This window comes from Tasmannia lanceolata, unplaced genomic scaffold, assembly GCF_043159265.1.
Source record: "Tasmannia lanceolata isolate RefF3 unplaced genomic scaffold, GAP_Taslan_0.1 ptg000003l, whole genome shotgun sequence".
Classification (NCBI taxonomy): Eukaryota; Viridiplantae; Streptophyta; class Magnoliopsida; order Canellales; family Winteraceae; genus Tasmannia; species Tasmannia lanceolata.
The window spans coordinates 23,526,734-23,554,690 of NW_027518680.1; the positions used below are offsets into that span (position 1 = coordinate 23,526,734).

At 40.5% G+C, this 27,957-nt stretch overlaps 1 protein-coding gene across 1 annotated transcript in view; it reads right to left on the minus strand.

The window, feature by feature from the left end:
• LOC143862012 (proline-rich receptor-like protein kinase PERK1) overlaps positions 1-27,249 on the minus strand; it is a 29,491-nt gene extending 2,242 nt beyond the window's left edge. Inside the window, exons 1-4 of the mRNA XM_077373009.1 lie at positions 26,623-27,249; positions 26,323-26,400; positions 26,129-26,199; positions 25,265-25,344 (exon numbers count right to left, since the gene is read on the minus strand). Coding sequence (XP_077229124.1) covers positions 25,265-25,344; positions 26,129-26,199; positions 26,323-26,400; positions 26,623-27,151 — 758 coding nt within the window. The 5' untranslated portion in view covers positions 27,152-27,249. The remainder of the gene's footprint in view (positions 1-25,264; positions 25,345-26,128; positions 26,200-26,322; positions 26,401-26,622) is intronic.
• Positions 27,250-27,957: the final 708 nt, after the last annotated feature.

Genomic DNA, 27,957 nt, shown 5'->3' on the forward strand with positions numbered 1-27,957 from the left:
GTTCAACTCAGACCAACTATAGACCAATGCAATTGGATTTTTTCACCTGAAATCAGTCCAACCAAGACTAAGACCATGCTATTGAAAATGAGATAATTAGAAACAAAATCACACTAGCTGGGTGATGAGGACTATCAAACGAAGATGAAAACTAAATAACAGGGACCATCTATTCCGCAGAAGTTTTTTTTTTTTTGGTAGATAAGCTGGGATCGAAGTAATGGGCCAAAGCCTTAACCATTGAGCTAGAGGCTCAATCCCATCTATCCATGAAAAGTTGTTGCTTTTCTTTGAAGTAATGGGTTTCATAGGTGTAGATTTGTCTTTGGGTTCCTAATTAATTGTTGATTTCAGTTCCTAATTGGATTTAGGTTTTAACTTTCAAAAGGAGTTTCATTAGTTGCTTGAGTCTTAATATGATCGGATTCATGTTTTAGTTGGAGTGTTTTAGTTGCTTTATAATACCTAAATGGATTGTAAACATTTTCGAGAGCTTGCAAGCCTTCTCTATCCATTTGGATTCTTGTTATGCTGCTATAGGTGGATTTCTAGAGACCCCCAATGGTAAGTTGTTTTGGTAACCCTACCCTAATTCCTATTTACTAATCTATTATTTCTTAGATCTTCTCAGCTAGTACAGATTTCTCTCCCATCTTAATTCTATATATTGTTTCCTTTCGCTTAATCTCCTTCAGTTTCCTCAAAGCATTTAATCTGTATTCAACTTTGGTTCATTCATTTTTCCATATGTTATTGTTTCTTGAAGCCAACTGTGGTTTTCTTGAATCTGAATTTATTTTAAGATTTAATCAATTCCAGTAGTTTTCAAATCTCGGACGATTAGCAAAGAACCTTGGTTCTAAAGTAATTGCATGACTTTCAAATGACATTTCTTGTTCTAGTTCCATTGTAGGACTGTATTTATCAATCTGAATCTTGTTGTCTGTTCGAGGTAAGGGTAATACTTCTGAGTCGACTTCACATTCAATGAAAGAATGATTACTCTTAATCCATTGCATATTGGAGTTGAAAAGACAAAGAAATGTGTGAGTTCAAAGATATTGAATCGAAAAAACTTTGCAACGTACTCATCATGAAGCCGTTTGAAGATGAATGCAAAGAACAAGATGTTGTATCATACTAGTGGCACAAGAGGTAGATGATATTAGCGTTGAAGAGAAGTCGACACTTCTTCGCTAGTAAGGTTACATGGAATGCGGTTCGTTCTGGTACACGGTACGGGAAGGGTACGGGGAACGATGGTAGCCCGGTACGCGGTATGATGAGGGCAGGTAAGTTGATTCACTATTTGGGGTCGTGGAACAGTTTGGAGCACTAATTCGGGTGCTCGATTCCACACACACTCACTTTATACTTATACACACACACAAGAATATAATTCCATAGTCCATACTACATACATTTAATAAAAAAATAAAAAACCTCATGTGTGCCATATATATTTATTCAAAAGGAAAGTTTCAGTTCTAATCCAACATAAAATACGTAAAATTTGAAGGTCTCCAAATATCACTAAATAAAATATTAATATATATTGCATTCTCAATCCTAAATGAAAGCATATGGGGTGTTGATTTTGGTTCCCTTCCCACTTTCTCTTTCTTTCACCGTCTCTCAGTGCATATGCATCTCACTTTTTCCCTTATGGTATTCAAGGGTCGCCATTTTTGGTGACCCGGGTTCCAAACAAACCCCGTTTGGGATCGTGTGACCCGGTTCGCGGGTTGAAAGGTGGGATGGCAACCCCGGTAACATTGCTCGTGAGGTGCAGGATGTCGTTTCATTTGAGAATCGAGTGCCTGATATTTAGCATTATGAGTTGTCACCAATGCACGATATAGAACATGTTTCCGATCTTCTGCCATGATCTTAAGGGCTTCCTATGAGAAAGAATGTCCATGCACAGTGCAACCTTTGCTCGTACCAAAGAAGGATGAATCACGGAGGATGTTTATTGATAGTCAGAATACTAATAGGATCACAATCAAGTACCGATTTCCTATTCATCACCCTGATGTCTTATTGGGTATGCTTTTAAGATCTACTATCTTCTCTTATGATTGATCTATGGAATGGATATCATCAAATTAGAATTCAAGCTAGTGATGAAGTTAGTTTAGAAGTGACTTGTTATGTCATTCAACCTTGCCAATGCTTTGAGCACATTCATGTGCATGAACATGAATGTACTTCATTCATTTCTTGGTTGATTCCTTGTTTATTCCGATGATATTCTTATTTATAACAAGGGCAAGGAAGAACACCTAGATCATCTTCATCAAGTAATGGGAGTCGCAAGGCAAGAGAAGCTCTACATCAACTTGAAGAAATGTTCATTCATGACTTCAAGTGTTATCTTTGTTGGATTTGTGGATACTTCACGTGGTATTGAAGTATATTTAGATAAAGTTAAGGCTATCCTAGACCGGTCATTTCCTACTACAATCCATGAGGTTCATTCAGAACTACAGTTACTGCAGCATCGTTATGGCTCCAATTATAACATGTACGAAGAAGGGACAATTTGCATGGACCATGTTTGTGCAAATGTCTTGTATTTTGGCATTATATAGCAAGGAAGCAAGATGCTTCCCTGGGAGTGGGGAACCTCGATTCCCCGGTTATTGAATCTCAAACGGGATTCTTCTCGAATCCCCAAAAACAGGAAATTTTGGTTCGGATTCGCCGAAAACTCGATTTCCATTTTTGGGAATCGCGGTTTATGATTTCCCGGAAATGTGATTCCCACGTTTGGGAACCGCAGTTTTATGTTATGTGAAACGCGATTTTCCGGCGATTCCCCTGAGATTCCCAACTCCCCAACGATCCCCGACAACTCTCCGACGACTTCACGATTCCCGCTTCCGACCATTTCGGGAGAGCCTTCGATTCCCGATTTCGATTCCAGTTTAGATTCCCGCTTTCGATTCCTGCTCTGGCAACCTTTTATATAGTACGCTAAGAGACAAATAGTGTGCCTCTGCGGGATTATTGAGGCAGTGCCGCAGAAGGGAAATTTAATTTTCGGTTTTACGCTAAAGGATGTTTCGATAATTATTTTGTAGTGGCATTGATATATAAGTCATGTATTAAGTTTACAAAAAGATATGTTTTCTTTGAGTTTTCTTGGCAGAGAAGAATTGGTAATCCTAAACCGAAATAGTGAAACTCTTCTCCCTTGGACATAGTTACACTTCTGAACCATGTAAATCTTGTGTTCGTGCTTGTGTGATTGTGTTTCTTTGGATCCTTTCTTGACGTTTTTGCTGCACATCGTGTTTGATCCTTATTTCCTAATGTATTTCTCGGTCTTTTCTACAAACCAAATCATCTACGAAAGCCTTTAAAAAAACCAAAAAGCAAATGACCAAAACAAATGTGCCACAGTTGCCCAATTTCAAAGATGTTTGAAGCGAATACTAAGTCAAGAAGGACATCCGGTAGTTTACTACAGTGAGAAGCTGATTGAAGCGAAGTAGCAATACTCTACTTAAGACTTTGAGTTTTTATGTAGTCATACAGGTTCTTCAAAACTAGCAACATTATTTGGTCAATACGGAATTGTTCTCTATTCAAACCATGAGACATTAAAGCATTTTCAGCTCACAAAAGAAATTGGGAGCTTATCATGCCAAAAGGAATAGTTATCTTCAGGAGTTCATATTGAATTGAAGCACAAAGGAGTAGCGAACAAGGTCGTGTATGCATTTGCAGACTGACTTAACTTTTAACTACTATGACATTCAAAGTCATTGATTTGATTATATCAAATGGGAGTATGCAAGTGCTCGTGAACTTGGAGTCATATACACAACTAACATGATTATTTATCCATGGTATGTATCGTTTTAAAGGATAAAATAGAGACATTTCTTAAAATATTGAGAAATATCATAATTGTTAGTTAGCAAAAGGGATGCTGTAGAACACAGGGCTACATTTATATATCCCTTTCCTGAAACCTCACACGTTGTGGAAAGGCTGGTTTATTGTCTTTCTTCTGGAACTGCTGATGGCATGATTCCATCTTCTTGTGGTAGCATATTTTGACGTTATGCATATTGCCCAGAAATTCTTTAAAGAGGTCTTCATCTACATGATCTTTCTATAGCTATTGAATTTATTTATTTATTTTATAGAGATGCAAAAGTCAAAAGTTATTTTTGGAAGACTTTGTTGAAGATTATGAACGCCAAGATTCATTATTTCAATGGCATTCATCCACAAGCTGATAGGCAAACTGAAGTGGCTAATAGGAGTGTGGGAAATCTATTGTGATGCGTGGTTAGAGAGTATGCGAGTAATTGCGATTAGATTCTATCTATTACTGAGTTTGCTGACAATAGTTCGATTAATCGTAATACAGTCCAGAGTCCATTTGCAGTTGCGATACGAATTCCGCCATGGCAACCAAATTACTTGGCCTAAGCTAGAAATAATGCAGAAACGTTTTCTCAACATAGAAAGGAAATAGTATAGAATAGAAAAAGGCAAAGCGAAAAATACAAGGTATCCAGGGAGGACGAAAACAAAAAACAAAACTACATCTCTACTAACACCGGAATGAGTAAACCTATAAGCTTCCCTTTTAGCTGATATCATGACTCTCAAACAAGACACAGATCTCAATTACATCCGTGAATCTCGACAGATATCTAAAACTATCTCTCAACCATCTAATGATATTCAAGGAATCACCCTAAATGATAAGGTGATGAAGTAAGGTGTGATGAAAAAGTGAAAATCACAAAGAGGATCTTGCACGTCACCTCGTTGGAGTCTTTCTCGCCAATGGGCCTTGAGAAGGCCCACCTAATCTATCTCTTAGGACTCCTAATGATACCTCTGATGGTAGCCAAACCAAGACTATCGAGGCTCGAGCCATCAAAATTCAACTTAGAAATCCAGGAGGTTCCCCCCAGGGGCTAGGGTGCTCCCTCCTGCAACTGCTCGACAAGACCTCATTAGATCTATAGAAAGTAGTTGTCAGATAGTATCTAAGTATGGATCATTGTGGGTCATTGTAGAAAGGATTTTCCTTCAATATGAACCAAATTACAGCAACAAAAGTGAGATTACGAAGGGTTCTACCTCTAAAAGAAGACTACTGAGTGAAATCGCAAGCCTCATAAAGATAAGTAATATGACCTCGAGTGACCCAACAAACACTAAAAAGAACAAAGATGGACTTCTGTCAACATAAATAAATCAAGAGGTGGTCAACCAACTCAGCATCAACAATACCCAGAGCAGTGATTGACAATGATTTTAGGTCAGTGACGAAGATGATCAATAGTGAGAATCTTGTCCAAAAACATTGACCAATAGAAGGCCTTGATTCTCTACGGAGCCATGGAAATTCCTTGCAAGAGATGGGTGACCCTGACCGAGTAACTGAGAATAGAAGGAAGAAACAAATAACCTTCTGGTTGGATCTCATCTCCAAATTCTCCTATAATTGCCAAGTCTCCTAATATAAATTGAATTGATTATACTAAAGAGAGAGGCACCGTGATCCACTTCCCAGTCGAAAAATTTCTTACGAAATCTAACATTCCACCCTACCGTCTCATCAATTTTGCTAAAAGATTTAAGTGAACTAATATCCATCACAGTAGCCATCCCAAAGAAACGGGGAAAATCAAGTCTCAAAAGCCTGCATCCACACCCTTCATCCATCCAAAATCATATCTCTCTATTGCCACCTCAGAACCTAATCCCCTCCTAGAAAGGACGCCTAAAATGTCTAATGCCGAGCAAGACCGAAACTCCTTGCAACCTGTAATTGTCCTTAGACATCAAACCCAAAGGTTGGATCGATATTTAGACTCAATCACCATCCTCCAAATACTATACCTCTCACAAAATTTCCACAGCTATTTTCAGGCAAGAACCATATTCATCAGCCTTAATCTTCTAGAAGCCAAGCTCTCTTATTTAATTGGTTTGCAAACCTCATCCCAACGAACTAAGTGGTTTTTCCTATTTAACTCATTCTCGTTCCATGGAAAGTTCCAGTGGAGTTGTTCGATTCTCTTGATCACCAACAAAAGGCAATGAAAGACCGACAAGTAATAGAAGGTGAGATTAGCAAGCATCGCTTTGATAAGAGTAATTCTGTCCCACAGAGAGAGAGAGAGAGAGAGAGAGAGAGAGAGAGAACTTTCTTCCAAAGAGTAGTTTTCTTCTAATGTCGGATACCAGATCCTAGAGTCATTTACCGACACACCGACAGAAACTAATTCTAACTTGTAATAAAAAAAGCACAAAAATACCATCGATATTGTGATCATGGAAACTCTCATGACCACCGACTTAGAAAAACTAATTTGTTACCCCAATATGGCTTCATAGCATCTTATCACAGGCTTGAAGTTTCTAATCTTCCACCTCTTTGGGCAGTAGAATATCAGTGTGTCATCAACGTACTAGAGATAGAAAATTCCATCCATCCTCTCCAACTCTCTTAGAATCCCATTCTTCTCATGAGATACTCCAGACAATCTCATTCCACTCTTCCATAAGCTTTTTCCATGTCAATTTTACAGAGAACACACTCCCTTTAGTCCATGTACTCATTGGCTAGAAAGATACTATCGATAATCTGTGTGCCTTTAATGAAGGCACTTTGTTTAGTAGATATGATGCCTCTTACTACCCTGGGAAGCCGATTCACAATCATTTTAGTGAGAATTTTGTAAGCACTCCCACTAGACTGATCTCATGAGAAGAATCCCATTCTTCTCATGAGATACTCCAGACAATCTCATTCCACTCTTCCATAAGCTTTTTCCATGTCAATTTTACAGAGAACACACTCCCTTTAGTCCATGTACTCATTGGCTAGAAAGATACTATCGATAATCTGTGTGCCTTTAATGAAGGCACTTTGTTTAGTAGATATGATGCCTCTTAGTACCCTGGGAAGCCGATCCACAATCATTTTAGTGAGAATTTTGTAAGCACTCCCACTAGACTGATCTAAAAAAATCACCAACCTTTTTCGTCGCATCACCCTTAGGGGTCCGAGTAATGAATGTGACTCCCGTACTTCTCCCGAGTGTTTTAGCATGATAGAACTAGTTGAACACTGAGAATATCCCCTTTCATCAATACCCAAAAATCCTGAGAGTTATATAAGCCATCTGGACAGAGGTTTTATCTCTCTTTAAGGGAAAGAGGGAGGGCATGTCCTCATAGAACCTGTTGAAGGATGAAGAGAAGAAGAAGATGGGAGAAAGAGTTAGTGAGTTAGGGATCTCCCCCTCACTAACGTATTTATATAAAGGAGAACATACAAAATGACCATTATGCCCTTAAGGGTAATACACATACTTCTGACACTCCCCCTCAAGCTGGAATGCATATATTATACATTCCAAGCTTGTTACAAATGTCATTTAATTTAGCATTACTTAAGGGCTTAGTGAAAACATCCGCAAGCTGGTCCACGGATCGAGTGAAGGAAACATGAATCTCGCCTCTATGTATTCTCTGGCGAAGGAAGTGACAGTCAACCTCTATGCGCATGGTTCTCTCATGGAAGACAGGATTGGTGGCTATATGCATCGCAGCTTTATTGTCACAATAAAGCTGAACTGGAGAATTTGAAGGAAAACCAATCTCTGATAGGAGAGAATGTAACCAAATAAGCTTTCCACTGGTATGGGACATGGCTCGGTACTCTGCTTCGGCACTAGACTTGGAAACTATGTCTTGTTTCTTACTCCTCCATGACACTAAATTGCCGCCAACAAATGTACAATATCCAGTGGTAGATCTCCTATCTGCAAGAGATCCTGCCCAATCTGTATCACAGAAGCCTTCCACCCTGATATGCCCTTGCTTCTTCAATAGGAGGCCTTTACCTGGCGCCCCTTTCAAGTAGCAAAGAATCTGAATCACTGCTGCCTAGTGTGAAGTATGGGGTGAGATCATATGTTGGCTGACAACACCAACATCAAATGATATATCTAGACGAGTGACTGTAAGATATATTAGCTTACCCACCAGCCTCCTGTATCTGCCAGGGTCATCTAATAAATCTCCTTCACGAAGAAGTTTCACATTTGGGTCGATGGGAACAAAAGCAGTTTTCACTCCAAGATAACCTGTCTCCTCAAGAAGGTCCAGCACATATATCCTCTGTGAGAGGGAGATGCCTCTAGTGGAATAGGCAATCTCAATGCCAAGAAAGTACCTAAGAAGGCCCCATGTCTTTGGTTGAAAATTCTTTCTGTAAGAAGGTCTTCAGCTTGTGTATCCCCACTGAAGCACTGGCTGTAATGATAATGACATCAACATATACTATCAGTAGCACACAACCAGTAGTGGAGTGATAATTGAAGACGGAGTGATCAACAACACATTGCTTCATGCTAAAAAGCATGACAGCATCACTAAACCTCCCAAACCAAGCTCTAAGGAACTGCTTGAGGCCATATATAGATCTCCTCAACCGACAAACTGAGGAGGACATCTCCCCCTGACCAACATACCCAGGAGGTTGCTCCATATACACCTGCACAATAAGCTCACCATGTAAAAAGACATTCTTGACATCTAACTGGTGCACGTGCCACCCTTGGTTAACGGCAAGTGAGATGAGAACCCGAACTGAGGGGATCTTGGCGACAGGAGAGAATGTCTCGTTATAATCAACTCCAAAGGTTTGAGTATAACCTTTGCCAACCAACCGCACCTGAAGGCACTCAACAGTGCCGTCAGGTAAGTGTTTGACAACATAAACCTAACGGCAACCTTCTGGCTGAGCCCCAGGAGGAAGGGGAACCAAGTCCCATGTATGATTGGCCTGAAGAGCCTCCATCTCAAGATCCATAGGCGCACGCAAACCCGGTTGATCAAGAACGGCTGACAAGGACTGCAGAAAAGAAACAGAAGACAAAAAAGACACAAACTCAGAAACATAGGAGTGAGAGAGTCATAGGAAATAACAGAAAGAATAGGATGAGCAGTACTATGAGAGCGAGTACGAGAAGCAATGGGAGAATCTAGAGTAACACTAGGAGAGGGAAGAATAGGTACCGGAGAGGAGGTCGTGATCTCCGGCTGAGAGAGAGAGATGGCACGGGCTGAGGATGATGGGCTCCAAACTTCGACCTACGCTGATATGTCTTCCGAGGAACTGACGGGTGAGCCTCAGAGGCTTGTAATGAAGAAGAGGGCTCACACACAGTGGTCGACTCAGGGACCTGCAAAGGAGGAGAAGGTATAGGGTCTGGAAGAACTATACAAGGAAGAGGGATATCCGAATCAATAACTGTGGGACAATCCTCATGAGAAGTGACAAAGGAAGACTGACTCGAGAAAGGTTAACATCGGCAAAGACAAAGGACTGACGCAAGCGAGGACTATAACAACGATAACCTTTCTGGGTCCATGAGTACCCAAGAAAGATGCATCTCTCAGCCCGAAGGTCCAGCTTATCTAAGCCCGGACCAAGGTTGTGGACAAAGCACACACAATCAAATATCCGAGGGGTGAGAGGAAAAGGGTCATGATGAGGACGTAACACAGCAAAAGGAGAAGAGCCACCAAGGACCGATGAAGGAAGCCGGTTGGCTAGGTGGCATGTAGTGAGGATAGCATCACCCCAATAAGTTTTGGGAACCTGCATCTGAATAAGAAGAGTACGGGCCGATAAAGATCTCATCTTCTGTTCAGCTACACCATTTTATTGGGAGGTGTGAGCACAAGAAGATTGGTGGACAATACCACGAGTAGAAAGGAAGTCCCGAAACCCATTGGATTTGGAGAAATATTCCCTACCTTTATCTGTGTGCAAACATTTGAGGGTACAATCAAACTGATTTGTAATCTCGGCATGAAAAGTGCGAAAAACAGAGAAAATCTCAGGCCGATCCTAAAGCAAATAGATAGACCCAAGTCATGCGAGAAAAAATGTCAATAAAGACAACAAAATATCTATAGCCAAAAAAAGAGGTAGACCTTGCGGGACCCCATACATCTGAGTGCACTAAATGAAAAGGGGGTGAGGCCTGATTAACAAGCCTACAAGGAAACGACACACGATGTTGTTTTCCAAGTTTACAGGCCTCGCACTGAAAAGACTGAACAGGAGGAGAAATATTAGAGGTGCGCCGTAAGTTCTCGAGACATGGATGACCAAGGTGGCAGTGCCACTGATAGGCGTCGATAAAACTGTGCAAAATGGCACTGGAAGGGCCACAGTCCAGACGATAGCACCCATCCACCTCACTGCCCGAGCCAATCATCCTCCCAGTCGAAAGATCCTGAAATAAACAATAAGATGGATAAAGCGAGACAGAGCAATTAAGATTTAGTAAGCTGACTAACTGAAAATAAGTTAAAAGGAGACTTAAGAACACATAGAACAGAGGATAGGGTAAGACCGGAACAGGGAGAGATGTTCCCAATACCAGAGATGGGAGTAGTACTCCCATCAGCAAGGGTAATAGATTGAGAGGAAAGAGGACGAAAAGAACTGAGGGATGAAGAAGTACATGTCATGTGGTTCGAGGCTCCAGAATCAATGATCCAGGAGCTCGAGCTAGTGAGAAGGGAGGCAGGAGAGCTACCTCGCTAGGCAAAGCTGGCACTTGGAGGGTGGTTGGTCGGCCTGAGGTGCTGAAAGTCATCGTAGTTGGTGTGAGAAAGAAAGAAACCATCAGGGCGTGCTGCATGGATGGGCTTAATGGATGGGCTTAAAAGAGGAAAAAGCCAGTGGGTCTGATGTGTCAGGGGCAGAGAGATGAGCTGCTCTGCTAGAATGGGGCGCAGAGGGCGGACGACGCTCGATATGTAGAACAAGTATGTCTTCAGAGAATGTTCCTTCTGCCGGCAATGATAACAATAGGGACGAGGGCAGCCACTAGTACTCCGGCCACCAGCAAAATCCCTGCCAGAACCACAGCCACCACGGCCAAAATCACATCCACGACCACACCCAAAGGTACCACCACCACGAGGAGCACGATCACCAGTACTATAGTCTGTCGTCGAAGAGCCATCAACATGAGGAGTGGGCAGAGAATCACCAACGATGCACTGCTGGGCTCATAAATATACCTCTTGGAGGGACGGCATATTCCCAGAGCCAAAAATCTGCAGCCGGAGAGGAAGAAACTCAAGACCCAATGTCTCAAGGAAGTGAACTACACAGAGCTAAACCCGCTGTTGTGCGACAGTTGCTAAGTCAGCCATGAGACTTTACCTCTAGCAAGTAGGTAGGTCTCCACGACGACCTTCCAATTCACGTAATTGGACCCATCTAATTTTGCGGTAGTCATCAGTGGGAATGAAGCATCCATCGAGGAAGAATGGCTACACGAAGAAGCCATATGGGGTGGAGGAATAGGGGCAGCAGAAGGCTGTCCAAGAGAGGGATCCTCAATGATGGGAGAATCCATAAACACAGAAGGATAGTAACCCCACAAACAACGATGGCAAGGAGGACGAAGGACTACTAGACGAGCCCAAGATAGAAAGCGCGGCTCTGATGAAAAATATGAGAACAATGAGAGATGGAAGGTCGCACAAGGAAAATCGAAGCCACGAAGAAGGGCACGAACACCGAAAAAAGGAATTCAGACCATAATTGAGAGGACAAGTTTAGGGTGTTAACCTAAGGAGAAAAAATAAGAGAAAGTAAGGAAAAGAAGGAAAAATGGGGAGGAAAAGGCCCCGGGAGAATTGAAGGGGGTCTGGGAATGAGAGAGAAAGAGAGGTGAGAGGTGAGAGGTAAAGAGGTCGTAGGGAGTGGGAGGGAGCGGCTGTTAGGAATGAGGCAAGAACAAATAGGATGGAAGGGAGGGAGAGGCGTTTACGAGGGCTGGGAGGGAGGGTCGCAAGGGGGTGGGGAACCAGGGACGAGGGTTGATGAGGGCTGGGAAGAGAAGAGGGAGGGTCGGCGAGGTGGGTGGGTGGGTGGGATTAGGGAGGCAGGTTGGGGATTCTGGGAAGGAGGGAGGGGGGTTTACGGGGGTTGGGAGGCGAAGAGAGGGGGGGTGGCTGGAATCAGGGAGGGAGGTTACGGGGTCTGGGAAGGAGGGAGGGGGGTCGTAGGGGCTGATAGTGGAGAGGGGAGATGAAGGAAGGTGGGAGATGAAGAGAGGTGGGAGATGAAGGTTAGGTTAAGATTTTGGGTTGTGAAGGGAGGTGGGAGGATGGTGGTCCACCATGGGTCCCTAGGGTAACCCTAGGGCTCTGATACCATGTTGAAGAATGAAGAGAAGAAGAAGATGGGAGAAAGAGTTAGTGAGTTAGGGATCTCCCCCTCACTAATGTATTTTGTTAAAGTATAAAAGATAAATAACGCCTTTCTTCAACAGCTTAAGCTTTTGGAGAAGTTGGTAAGTTAACATGGTATCAGAGCCAAAGGTCTCGAGTTCAAACCCCGGATAGCAAAAATCCACATGTGATGGTCGGCCTAAAGTGGTAAAGTGGGACCACATGTGCCACGCGTTTGCCAAGTGGGCCACATGTGCGGGGGACTGTTAAAGTATAAAAGATAAATAACGCCTTTCTCCAACAGCTAAAGCTTTTGGAGAAGTTCGTAAGTTAACATATTCATATAAAGGAGAACATACAAAATGACCGCTATGCCCTTAAGGCTAATACACACACTTCTGATATGGGAGTGCGATTGTTTGTGGAAGACAACCCTTCGAAGAAAGAGAGAGTTATTGAAGAGATAGTGCTCAAGTCATTGACTCTGAATCCACTTATGTCTGGAGTGAGGTATCTATTTGATCATCCCCTCACATTAGCAATACTGTGTAAGTAGGCTATAGTTGTATCATCCTCAGCCAAACATTTCAATTTTGATCATTGTTTCCATTTAAGTTCCTCTTTTAAAAGGACATAGTTATGGTCTTCTAGGAGTTGTGATATGTCCCGAAGTTCATCCGAGGATAGCTAACAGGTCTCAGAAATCCTCTCTAGCATAGAAAGTCGGTCAAGAATAGAACCTTTCTTTTGCTCCACCTCACCAAAACTTCAAGCTTTGTCCTCGAAAAAAGTTTCTAACCTAGTCTAGCTTCACAAGAACTAGATCCATGAATGGATAACTACCACTCTCGGCTTCAGTTTCAGATTGGGGCTTTCCAACCATGCAAGCTCAAAGTGGAAAGGGGAAATTCCCAAGAAAAGAATCAAGGAGAATGGGTTGATGATCCAAGAAGTCTGGGGAGAGGGATTTGAATAATCCCTAGAAATACCACACTACATAGGGGGTAAATAAAAAATCTATCTAATCTACTCTTGTTTTGGTTCCGTTCTCAAGGGAGTTACGCTACAGAAAGAGCACGATCGACCAGCTCGTTCATACTAAAGAACTCAAAAAGAAATCATGTTTGTAGTAATCTTGGTGCTCCTAGTTCTTTCATCTAAGAATCGAGTAGTATTAGATCCACCCTGACACGAAGTGATCTACCAGCTGTCCATAGTGGCAGAGATCAGGCCACAAATTACTCAAAAGGAGCTATCAAATGGGCAATAAACAGCTAAGAAGGCCAACTACTTGTACATATCCTTTCTCAGGATAGTTGTAACCAAGAAAGTCCCAATACTTCCAACAAGGAAAATTTTACCAAAATCCAAGGCCAAAAGAACCGCAACCGGGTCATAAACAAAGAAGCCAAAATGCAGGAAGAAGCAAATTTCTCTGAGATCGGACAACAAAAAACCTGTCATCTGAATTTCCTAAAGGAAGAAGATACACGGTTTGTTCCTCTGTAAAACTTTCTTCACATTGGCTTATTTGGTTTGAGAACCCAGACCCCTAATATTCCAACTGAGAATCTTTGAAGGACAAGACTAGAAAGCCAGTCCCGCCTTACCCTCGTTCCTTCAACCTACCTATTTCCAGATGCCCCTCATAGTTAACATTAAATTACAATCTCACCATCTCCCGCTTCCAGCGAGAGTTTGAACAACTTCTCAATCTTCTCACTATAGGACAAACTCGCTAATCGCGTAGCTCAACCAAAACGAAGAAGGCTCTGGCTTCCCTTTACAGTCCGGAAAAAGAGAGGCCCATGACCCTACGCATTTCTAGAATGTGATATTCAACAAGATTCTACAATTCCTCCAACTTCATGCTATCGATCATTCTATGACCTTGGAGATTTGGGGGCCAAGAACATGGAGGTTTTGTGGAGTCCATTGCGACCAAGGCGAGACTATCCACCTTCCCTATAGAAATCTCACAAGATCCCTCCACCAAACTCCCATCCAACAAATCCAAAACTCCTTCCCACTCATCTAGAGTTCTAGACTAAGAGCTCATGGATACCTTAGCATGCGGCACTAGAGTACTAATCCACTCCCCAAAAGGCCAAGTTAAGAACCCTTCACTCCTACAACCCCTACTCCCCCCCTTCTCCACTAGATCTAATATCTCACACCCTCAAAGATCAAGAACGGCGGAGCCCACTAAATGCTCATTATGGCACCCCCACTATATGGGTACCTCCTCGTGGGACCCTCGACCCTTATTCCTCAGCCCGAGAGAAGAACCTCACGTGAATCCTCCTGCCTTGAACACTAAACCATCTCCATGCAGCCGTTGGTTTCTGTAAACCATCTCCATGCAGCCGTTGGTTTCTGTATGGGGAGCAAGTCCCCCATGGGTCCCCCTACTACCTTCTTACATCTTCCAACGGTTGCCTGAATCACTATCCTTCCATGGAGCAATTTTAGCCAGAGAAAAATTGCCAACCAGCCTTGCCACTGGTTGTTGAACACTGAAGATTTCTAAAAAGTAACGAATCATATAAGGCACATGATGGTACACATCAACACTTCGTGAAGTGTGCAAGAGATATGGTGATGGTGCGTATTAGGCCAAAAAGATTTCTCAAAGGAAAATTTCATAAGCTACACTCAAGGAATGCATGTGCTCCTAAAATCCTAAAGAAGATTAGCCCTAATGCGTATGCCCTAGAATTTCTTAAGGATATAGGTAGTAGTAATGTCTTCGGTGTGGAGGACTTGATTATTTATCAAGGCCATTATACTGATGAAGGTGATAGTGAACAAAGCATATGGTTATCTATTGTACATAATATATCAAAAAAATTTGAAGATGTGAGACATGATCTGCTCATTTCTACAAGGTATGGTGGCAATCACAAGTTCTTGATGAAATGGAATGGTTTTCCACAATCTGACATTACGTGGGTCGCAGCTGCGGATTTCAACATCTCAATCCTGATCTTTATGTACAACGCATCTCCATTCATTCGCAAGAAATGAATGTTTCCAAGCCGTGGAGAAATGATGGGGACAACCAATCGAAGAAGAATAAATGATGGGGACCATCTCCACTAGAAATTGTTACTACTTTTATTTTTTGTGGTCTGTAAGGGTGTATTTGTCTTTGAGTATTAATTAATTGTTGATTTCAGTTAGGAACTTGACTTTCACAAGTCTAAGTCCCGGATTTAAGTTCCAATAGGAACTCTATTAGTTTTTTTTTGTTTTTGAGTGGTGAAGATTTATTAATAAAAGGGGTATGAGCCTAATGACCAAGATGGTCAAACAACACCAAAGAAAAAAGAATAAAGGAAACTAAAATGAAGAAAGACAACAAAGATAGCAAAAGAAAAGCAAAAGTCTGCAAAGAATCAAGGGGGAAGATGATCAAAGAATAATCTCCAATCTCTGTAAAAAAACATGGGTGAGAAAAATTCGCATTTAAATTAGTCAAGCGCTAAACATACTTGTTGAATAGAAGAAGAGAATGAGAGAACAATGTGAGAGAGATGTCCACGCTCACTAATATGATATAAATTAAATTAGCATTTAAATTAGTCAAGCGCTAAACATGTTAGCATGTAGATCCTTATAAAGAATTTTTTTTCCTTTACTGAAAGCACTCTGGGATTTACATATAATGCCTCCTAGCACTCTACGGAACATATGGGCCAATACTTGGACAACGATTTTATAGACATTGCTGACAAGGCTGATGGGACAAAAATCAACCAAGCTTTTTGCTTATCTTTTATATTGATAAGGGTAATAAATGTGGTGCTCGTGCTTCTGCCCAGTTTAAAACCATCATATAAGTCATGAGCCTGTTCCATGATATCCTAGTAAACCCAATCCCAACAAACCATATAGAAAGCAATGTAGAAACCAGTAGAACTGAGCGCTTTATCCCTCATCATAGAAAAGACGGCATTTTTTAGTTTTCCATACAAAAAATGTCTCTAAAGCTCCACCCTGGAATCCTCGGCTAGTTACCCAAACTACACATTCTCTAGGTTAGGAACACACCTCTTCTCTAAGGAAAATGGATTTTCAAAGGAGGCAATTTCTAAGGAGATGGAAGTCTGATCCTCAACTCTTATACCTTCACAACCAAGGAATAAATTCATTCACTACATCATGTAGCAGTGGTGATGTAATAAAAATATGTTATAGTTTTACGCCCTTCTTTTAGCCATTTTGATGAAGATCACGTTTCTACTTCAACTCTTCCTGAATTATAATATGATTGCACTCTGAACAAATCTGAACAATGGAATAAATCTAAACAAATCTGAGTCTTGAATGTCGGTGGTCATATCAATGGTCATATCCAGTAGTTGGATATTTTATTTGCTTTGACTTATAAACTTGAGTTATGTAGTTCTAATTTATTTCAGTTTATGGACATGATAGTAGTGGTTGATCTTAATGATGTAGTAGACCTTCGATTAAATGGAATAAGATTGCTCAGTTATTTTCTTTTATTTGGATCTCTCATGTATCGTTTTTGTGGCTTTAAAAAAACATTCTTGTGTTTTTAATAGTCTTTCTTTTTCCGTAGCAACCCGATGTGGATTTGGATCGTTACAGAGGGAGCCAACATTAGGACCATAAACCACAGAAAAGGTCTAAAACAAACTATCCACAACTCTTCTCATTTTGACAGAAACCGTGTAGAAATAGATAACCCCTTCCTTACAGCTGGCTTAGAATCCTCCCAAGCAACAAGAAATCCCCCCTCCACATCCCTAGAATCAAGAGCAAAGAAATGGAAATTAGGAGACCACCCAATGCCTCTAAGATCCTAGTTTGTGAAACCTTCGATCTTAGTCTCTTTAATGGACAGGATGAATAATTTATCATTCATTTAAATCTCTTTCACATAGGATATTTTGGTCAAATAGACCAAGCAATGGACATTCCAAACAAGCATCTTCATGGATAACTAGATGCAGAACATTCGCCCTAATAATGTTATTGTGGTAGATTCTAGATCTGCTCCTTAATAATGTTATTGTGGTACATTCCAATCCAACTTACGTTGAATTCTAATCTCACCAGCTCCCGCTCCCTCCGAGAAACTAGCTTGTTTCAAGATCTTATTAAGGAGGGAATGCATGAATTTCCAGCAACTCGACAGAAAAAACAAAAATAAAAAAAATCCCTAGGTTCCTTCTCCAAACCAGCAAAGGACAGATCCATCACTTTGCTCAACTTTAGCATGTGTTTTTCTACCATCTCTTTCAATTCCTCAAACTCATTAAGACTAGCCTGCCCACTAGAGAAATTGTTGTGAAACTAGGAAAGAGATTGTTCGGGCAGGTCCACCACGGCCGAAGCAGACTCCTCGCTATCGCTGATCCTATCTTCATTGTGATTAGTGTAATCCCCCTCCTCAGATCGTTGAATTCCAATCTCAAGGCTTCTCTTCCTAGAAAGAGAAGCAGGAGGCTCTAGGTTCCAAGGATCAAAATCCTCTCTCACAGAATTGACGCAGAACCGATTAGTACCATTCTCGTTACTAAGATCAAATCGAAGTATTCAAACCCCTAGACATGCATTCAGGTTTCCTTAAGGACAAAAACAAACTAGTTACAACCTCTAGATCAAGACAACAGAGTGAATTGGGTTCCTCCTTAACAACAGAAGCATTCTAGTTAGATCGATTAAGATATGGCTCTTCCACAACTTCCAAAGATGGAAGGTGAAGCTCATTGCAAAAGGGAATGACCGAGATGGTCAAAATACAAGGGAATCAGAAACAAAGCATAATAAGGTTAATAATATCAAAAAGAAAAGAAATCAAGGCGGAAGTGAGTCAAACAGCGCCATAACTTCCATAGACGCCTTCTCTAACGAGGCTATCACCCACTCTATTGGCAGATCAACTAATGTGCTGAAAGATAATAGAAGAGGATCTCACCCAATCTTGCAACTCATCAAAAAGCAAATCAAATCTCCAAGGGTGAATTTGCGACCTCTAGAGCCAACGGACGACGTTCAGGGAATCCCCTTCTACCATGACATTATCATGCCTATCTTTAGCTAATAACTTTAATCCTTGATAGACAGCCCTCACTTCAGCTTTAATAGCATCAACCACTCCTATGGGGCCCGCAAAATCCTAGATCACCTCTCCAAGCTGATTCCTCAAAACACCAACGCCGGTCGGGCCAGGGATTTCTCAAGTTAGAACCATCAAAGTTCAACTTCAAGAGTCCAAACATAGGGGGAACCCACTGTTGCCCAATTTTTTGCTATCCCTCCACACTGAAGCATACATCTTTCCAACCCTCTCACAGGTCAAAGGTTGAAACAAATCTGAAGCCTGGGAGAGCCTTGACCCATGAGATCGCCAAAGCTATCAATTTAATAAAAAGAAAGGAGGAACTTTTTGAAACACCATCGAAAATTCTGGCACTTCTTCCTTTCCAAAGCACCGAAAAGGTAGCTAGGAAGGACACATTCCAATAGACTTTTCCTTTCATTTTCCACATAACTGCAGACCATCACTCGAGGAGATCCACAAGTTTAGCGGAGAACACCAAAGCAATGCTAAATCTACACAATATTTTGCTCCAAATCTCCATTGAAAATTTGCAATGCATGAGTAAAGTGGTCCATTGTTTCCCCCGCCTCAAGGCATAAAGCACAATGATCGATGATGATCATCTCTTCTTTCGCAAAAAATCAACTGTCTGGATCTTATCAAGGATAGTTGCCAAACCAAAGGTGCACACTCTAGGAGGAACCTGGAATGTCCACACTCTTGTAACCTTGGATGGCACAAGGCAAGCCACTAGTGTTGATAAAAAGACTTTACAGAGAAGTCACCTGATGAATTCTAGATCCAAACCCTTTTGTCCTCTCCACCTTGCTTTATGTAACCCTCCTCTAGCATCACCATAAGTCTAGCAATGGATGCAAGCTCCCAATCGAAGAAGTTTCTTTTGAAATGAGGTTGCCAAACTACATTGTCAATCCTTCTTTCCATGTTTTCCTTGACAAAACCATCCTTATGCACAATCGAACAAAAGAAAGCCCGGAAGAAGGAAAACCAAAATTAACAAGGAGACTAACAGAAGGCGTATCTAAAGTTGTGTGTATAATAGAACTAGAGGAGCAATTTCTCTGAGAGTAGTATGAACTTGCGATCGAACTATCATACGAGATTGAGGGAACTTCACTGACAACATCCTCCACCAAAGAGCAAGAGATAGAGCCTAAGCTTGATAGAGGAAAAAGGATTGGAGGATCCAGAGTCTCTTGGGGAGAACAATTGGGAATCTCTTATGGGCTCAAACCCAACTGCCAGACACCAAACGTGCTACTTTCCTCTTGACCAACTGATGGTCTAACAAGCCATGTTGCAATAGAAGAAACATTTCTAAAGGGCCATGATGAGCGAGATCTAGAACTGGGTCATTGAGCAAAGAGCAAAATGGGGAATAGGTCCATTCCACCAATTGATTCAGTGATTTAAACTGGAGAACAACAATCTAGATCTCATTAGAAGAAGAAGATCATGCAACGTCTTCATCGGGTCTCCTTCCTTCATAATCCCCAGCCAAACAAAATGATGGCACTCCTGCAAGGCCTGCGATTTCAGTCCAAGACCTCAGCCGAACCACACAGCTGATGGACGTTGTTTCTTCGAAGCAAATACCCCAAAAATCATTCCATTGACATATGAACAGTTTCTAGTGAAATACTCAAAGAGGTGTGGGTGCAAATCCTCCCTGTGTTGCAGTTGAAACCAGCACTACATGATCGATAAATGGAAACCACTTCCCAAAAGGGGTCCTCAATCTTTATGAATGTATTAGGGGTCCATGCATGAGGAGGGACGCCTCTGATCTCCCACCACACTTCAAATCCACCCCATGTCATTTGTTCCAAATCAATAGATATTGGAAGAAGGACCCCGAATTACCATTTCCACATGCGAACAGAGTCCTCTCGACAAATATCCAAAGAAAGGGTGATAATCCCCTCTGTGGGTCCAACTAGGTGGTTCTTTATCTCGCCTTGAACGCCATTAGTTCTGGCCAACTAGTGCAATATGATCCTATGCGACAGGCAAAAGTTTTTTAGAATTCCCCACAGGTTGCACAAGAAGTAGTTGAGGACGCAAATCTAAACATCTATCCTTTGGCCACAAGTATCTTGAGCACTTTTACCCGTTGAGGCCTTTGAAAGGCGTATTTCCTCAAACTGCTCAACCCAATCCCATTTGAGGGTGTGATGGTTCACCAGGATACTTCATCTGCACTTGCACTTGTCCCGTGGGGTCCAAAGAGTTCACGTTTGACCTGGCCAAACTCCTAGGAAAGTTCTCAGCGGAACTTGAGAGTGCATTCCCAAAATTTCCAAATGTCAGTCTTCTCTAAAAGTTCACAAGGGTACATCCGCAACAGACTTAATCACCCAACTAGCTTCCTAATCCTTCTTTCTTTGCATTTCTCAGCACTCAGTCTCTGATTCTACATCTCCAACGCCAGCCTCCCAACCAAGGAGCGTTCTACCACGATCAGCTGACCTAGGACGACGAGAAGGTTAGTGATACTGCTGTTCTACCAGACCCTTCCGATGGCGTAACGCCGCAGGGACCTCCTATTGCAGTTGTCATAATCAAATTTGTGGCAATGAACTTTCTTTGGTCTTCTCTCCGGAGCTTCGTCATCGCTCTTATGATAATGATCTTCATGTGATCTTCCTTTGCGCTCCATCATTCCTCCAAATTAGGATTAGAGATTGACTTGGATTCCAGGTAGTATAGAATATAGAATATATAAAAAAACAATTACCCAAAAATTATTTAGGAACCCGGGTTATTTTCTTCATTTATTTATTTTTAGCTTTCAAAAGTTTGCATTTGCCTTTCTTCATTTATGCTAGAATATATTACAGGATTAAATTACCAAACGATCCATCAAGAGGTAATTAGGCCATGTTTCTGTAGTGCTAGATTAGTTGATAAAATACCTCATCAATTTGTCGTTGTGTGCAATCCATAATGCTACACCCACAAGCTGATTTGTGGCCGTTTTTGGAAGCCAATGAAAGGTTAAAAAGATGGGGTGATAAAAAGATGGCTAAAGGGGAACTCATATTAGTCCCTGTTTGGATTGCAAGAATCTTTTGGAAAAAAATTAGAAAGGAAAATTCTTTTGTACATTTTCTACACGCGAAAGAACAGAACTTGAACCTACCCTATTAAATTTTTATTTACAGGGACCTTCAATTTATGATGCTGTCCCTCTAAAATAATCACAATCATATTATTTTCCCCTAATTTGAGGAAGTAAAAAAAATTCCTTCGAAGAAAATTTCTCTGAGATGTTTTTCTTGCAATCCAAATGTGCATATGATTAAGAACCGAATCCTGGGGTTTGGAGTATAAATTTAATTTAATTTTGAGTCCAATATTCGGTTTGAGACACAATCAGTTCCAAAAAAAAAAAAAAAAAAATAGGTTTGATTGGGACACTATGTTCCAAAAATTAAAAAACAAATAGGTTTTTGGCCCCAAACCCCGACAAAGGAATTTTTACCCCACAATCTTCTTTTCTCTCTCTCATTAATCCACTTTCAAACGATTTTATTCTACAGTTGGCGACGGGAGAGTGAGAGAGAGGGGGTTAAGAAAGATAGAGATCGAGATACAGAGAGGGGAGAGAGGAAGAGAGGCTGAATACTTTAGGAAAGATAGCAAGGATGCAAAAATCTCCGAAAATCTTCCGTGAATGTGAAAATGGAAATCCGAAACTGGGATTGAGAGAGAGAGAGAGAGAGAGAGAGAGAGAGAGAGAGAGAGAGATTACCTAAATATTAGGGGCTGTTTGGATACGCGGAGAAAATTTAAATCGATTCTTCAACCCGTAACAGTGAGAGATAGTTTTGTAAAAGATCCCTGAAACTTTGGGATGCTGTGATTTGGCCTAAAGGGGGCAAAGATTTACCATAAGCCCATTTTTATTAGTGAATTCCCCCCCCCCCCCCCCCTCCGTCATTGAGTGGAGTTCAAGCTTTAGTGGGAGTCTTTAAGTTGCTTCATTTAAAGATGTGAATGACTTTTAAATTTAACGATATCGATCAATAATACTTTTGAGAGCTTGCAGCACTTCTCTAGCTATGTGGATTCATGGTGTGTTGTTCTATGTGGATTTTTAGATACTCCCAAAGGTGGGTTATTTTGGTAACCGGGCCCTAATTCCTCTTTAGTAATCCATTATTTCTTAAAAACTTTTTAGTTAATACAGATTTCTTTCCAATTTTATATAGTGTCCATTCTCTTAAATATATTTTTTCAGTTTTCTAAACACATTTTATCGATATTCAAATTCAGTTCCTTTTTCCATCTGTTACTGTTTCTTGAAACTAACTGTAGTTTTCTAAAATCTAAAATTCTTTCAAGATTGAATTAGTCCTGCTAGTTTTAAAATCTCTGTGATAAGCAAAGAATCTTGGTATTGATCTAATTGAAGGACTTTCATATGAATGACCAGTGCAATAGGAAGGAAAAAGAATTGCAATTGAAGAACACGATCCAATAACCACAACTCTAATATACGGTTCTTTTTGTGAAACCGTAACTAGAAGAGAAAATAACACAAGTATGCAAAATGTGTCATAAAAAATTCAATCAATTCCCCCACCTCACGTCCACTTTATCCTCTTATAAAGGTAAGAGTCACATTACATGTAGGCATCTTAACTATCAAGGAAAGGTTCTTAAAGAAACCTTATAAAAACCTACTTTCTAAAATACTGACTCTTGAAGAATCCTAGTAAAAATAGACTTTATAAAATACTATGACTCTTAACCATTAAGCACACTAAAATACATGAAATAATAAAGATAAAACTACTAAAATATCTATTAGAATATCATAACTAATTTGCTCTTACGATAGGGATAACGACTAGGAAAAAAATCATGATATCCTAATTTGCCCTTTGTGTTGGCTTTTCAACTTCAAATTGATAAAAAAAAACAGAGAGAGATGTTGTTGCATCAGACTCCCCGGGTTGGAGTAAATGAGTCCTCCAATTTGAATCTTCGGAGAGTGCACTTTCTCACTAATATTTGCCGCCATCATTTTCCCATTATTCAGAAAAATTCTTCCTCAAATTTTGAAGTATCAAATAATGATAATCATTTGAAACTCTAGAAAATCAAACTCTTCTACATAATCTCTAAGACGAAAAGATATTCGTTCTCGACCTTGAACCGGATCGAATTCATAAACCTCCATTGTAGGCTTCAATGTATGATCTAATAGAAATGGATCGACAAAAATTGACAAAGAAATAAAATTAGTTTTTCGCCATTTATCCTCTACTTCAATCTCCACGACGTCGATCCAATATCTTTTGCTTCTTCATTGTGGTTTCATAGCACACAAGAGCCATCTCTTGTGTCATCACATCATCACAACACCCAATATCAATGATAAGATTATTTGTAGTATGCCTAGTAAGCAACCCCCCTCACTACGATCATTCCAAGTAATCTTGTTATCATCATCATCATTGTAGTCGTCAAAACACGATTGTTCATTTAGAACCTTCGATTCGACCAAGTCCTCAAATTCTTCAACCAAAATTACGTACCTTCAGTTTGGGCACTCTTCCACTACATGACCGACACCCAAACACGTAAAGCACATATTAATATCACGGTAGGGCAGATTAGAACCGAATCGATCTTGAAATACCATATCCCCCGGCCTACCCTATGGAGCACGATGATAATAAGGGTTAATATCTTCCTAGGAGAGATGATTGACATGGCCTCTTCGAATTTCGAAATGCGCTACACGTTCCATAAGTTGTTAGACTTGCCTCCTTAAGTCTTCAACTTCATCGATTTGGTGATCATGATGAGGAGCCTCCACACGGATACTTCGATCATGCCAACAAGCCATGGTAGTTGCCTCTTCATGACAAACGCCAAGATCCACGAGAGCTCTTATACCAAACTAGTGCGAGCGAAAGGAAGAAGAATTGCAGTCGAAGAACACAATCCAATAACCACAACTCTAATATACGGTTCTTTTTGTGAAACTGTAACTAGAAGAGAAAATAACACGACGTTGCAAACATGTCATCAAAAATTCAATAAATTTCCCCACCTCACGTCCTCTTAATCCTTTTATAAAGGTAAGAGTCACATTACATGTAGGCATCCTAACTATCAAGGAAAGTTTCTTAAAGAAACCTAATAAAAACTTACTTTCTAAAATACTATGACACTTAACCACTAAGAACTCTAAAATATAAGAAATAATAAAGATAAAACTCCTAAAATATCTATTAGATTATCATAAATAATTTGCTCCTACGATAGGGATAACCACTAGGAAAAAAATCATGGTCTCCTAATTTTCCCTTGTGCTGGCTTTTCGGTTTCAAATTTCTAAAAAAAAGAGATGTGGCTGCATCAATGACCGAATCTTGATTTCTGTTTTTTGAAAATTCTCAGTATCTGATTCTTGATTTATTGCTCCAATGTGTACTCTGAATTCTGTTCGTTCCTAGATCTTTTTCATGAATCGTTGCTATACTTTTGCTACCTAAAATCTTCCTAGTCATTTAAGATGTTCCTTTTCTTTAATATTACCTGTATTTTTTTTTAATGGTGAAATCTTCCCTATTTTTTTATACGAATCTAAATACTTCACCTTTTATAAGATTTCTAGTTCTAGTTTCATCGTAGGACTTCATTCATTATCTGAATCTTGTTTCCTACTCCATAAGTACAATAGTTTAATTTTCATTATTCCTAAAACCAAAATATTCATAAGGCCTACTCTTCCAATCCTTTTTGTTAGCCACTATAAGTTTCCCACATCACAGGTTCTGCCTGGTTTAACACAATCTAGCAATAAATCAATACAATCGGGTCAGGACCTCAAATCAGTTAAAAGTATAGCAAATGAAAAGGGCAAGGTTTTCATGAAAATGAAATGGGTTATCTTACCCAGGAGTTCCTATTACTCGAGTAACTTGAATGTGGGTGTTGCCATCAGGTAAAATCTTTGCAATGCCAAAATCAGCAATCTGCATGACTTCATTTCATTAGTGGAACCATAGAAATAAAACCTGAGCAAATGAAAAACTATAAAACTGCCATTACTTTGTCATTAAATGGCCAATGCAACGAGCACTTTTAAGTAATTCTTGGAAAAGACTGGATATTTTTAATGAACTTTACAACCCAATTTGGCAATCAAAAGAAAGCTACTTCTTCATGAACATAAGAAATTTAAAGATACGATTGTTTCGTGAATAACTGGTAAACTGACGTAGAGCGGGTCACAGCCAAAGAGTGTGGGCACTATTTGGTGTAGGGGAGAATTATTTCTTTTTTCATTCATATGTAATAAGGGGTGTGTGTGTTAGTGTGCTAAATAGCCTTAGGAAGGGTATGTTTGTCTTTAGCATATTAGGATTAGTATAAATAGTGGTCATTTCCATTTTTTGGGGACTTTTGAAATTGGGAGAATTGGATTAGGAATTTTGTTTGGGAGCTCCAAATGCCCAACTGAGGTGGTCGGACTCTCTTTTGCAAGGAGTTACAGTGCTTAGCAGGAGATCGGGTCGGGTCAGGTTGGGAAAATGGGTTCCTCGGGTCGGGTCGCGTTGGCCTCAACCCGACCCAACCCGACTCGAGTTGCACCCCTACCCTAGAGTGCATTATTTTTACCTGCATGTCCATTCTAATTCAGCTTCAATTGTGAGTGAAAGAATCAATTTTCCACGAATTGCTTTACATCATAAACCAGATCAGCATGCTAGATCAATACCATATATTCCACAAGACAAGCAAAGATGTGAATCCTACCTTTGGTTCCCAATTATTATCAAGAAGAATATTGTCTGGCTTGATATCACGATGAATAATCTTTGTCCGACCTACAAATTAAAAACATCCGTAAGAACAAGGACCAATACCTTGACACATTTCAACAAGAAAACTTCAATTATAGCCTGCAAATAAAATCAATACCGGAAAATAACTAGAAAGGGAGAACTTACATTCCTCATGTAAATATGCCAGTCCTTCTGCAGAACCTAAAGCAACTTTTACTCTTCTAGACCAATTTATCCCACTACCTACAAGAACCCAAGTTCAAAATCAGAGCTCGAAACCCTATTGAACAGTTTCCAGACAATTGTTTTTTAAGAAGTCTTACTTCTGAGGAAGAATTTTATTCAACCGTCAGTCAATTTTTCAAAGACCAGAAAGAATTTGATTGTGTAATTAAAAAAAAATGTATGAAACATCCATTAGTAGACATGTGAATCTTAAGAGAACTCAAGAAATAAAGGGTTTACCATGCAAATGGGACTTGAGTGATTTGTTAGGAACAAACTCAAAAACAAGAATCCTCTGTCCTTGACCCATGCAGTATCCAACCAATGAAACCACATGTCTGTGATTCGCTTGGCTAATAATCCCAACCTCTGTTTGGAACTCACGATCGACTTGTCCTATACCGGGTTTCAGCTGTTTGACTGCCACTTGTAAACCATTTCCTAGCTTTCCTTTATAGACAACCCCAAAAGCCCCTTCCCCTAGGCGGTTTCTGGATGAGAACCCATTAGTCGCCATGGCTAATTCCTGGTAATTGAACATTCTTACATTGCAGACATTCAAGGGATTACCCGATGGTGATGGCCGTTGGTTGCCACGGTTCTGACGGGGATGGCGATTTGGGATGGGAACCTGGAAAGGACGAAGAGGGGCATTGTTCAGGTGAGGGATGATCGGGGTTATAGCTCCACAGTAGATGCAAAGGATGGAACTGACGAAGGGAGGGCCCACCAAACGACGCCGGCACCTGCAGCAGATCACCGTCGACATTGTCTGAGAAGGGGAAAAGGATGGAGTAGGGTGCGGTGTTTTTAGGGCAGGGATATGCCGTTTTGACGACTCCGTTTGGTTGACAGTTAAATTTTTGTCCCAAGAAGTTTTAGTAAAATTTTGGTCACATCCCATGTTTGGTTGCCTTTTAGCACTAGGTTTGCCTTTTAGTACTATGGTTTTTTTAATCCCACTCTTGTAATGATTGCTTGTGTGGTGAATTTTTTAATCCCACTTTTGTAATGATTGCCTTTTCATCCCATCCCAAAATAATCCCTAGAACAAAAATAAACCCAGGAACCAAAAATAAGCTCGAGAAGAAATTTTTTTCTTCCCAACAGTTCAAGCAACCAAACAGATTTTCCGGTCAACCAAACATGGGTTTATTTTACCGAGATGCTTTTAGGACTTTTTTTTCCCACCAATCTCCTGGGAAAATACAGATACACCCCTCTAGTTTCTAACACATCCAACTTTAACCCTGACCTTCAAAACGTGACAAGTACACCTCTGAAGTTTTTTTAATGTGAAAGAGAAGACGGGCAGGCGGAAATGACCAAAATGCTCTCATCTTCTCCAACTGAAAATTAAGGGTATTCATACTTGAAAACTAAAAACTAGGATTTGATTCAGAACCTTGTTTATTTATCAACATAAATCCTCAATTTAGGAGTTTTATCTATCTTCATTCACACCATTATCATGATTTGCACATAAACCCTATTATTTTAGGGCATTTCTTTTGTTTTTTTATCAATGTTTTTTCTTAAAAGTTGGGTTTGATGTAGCCATGGGGTGGGGTTTCA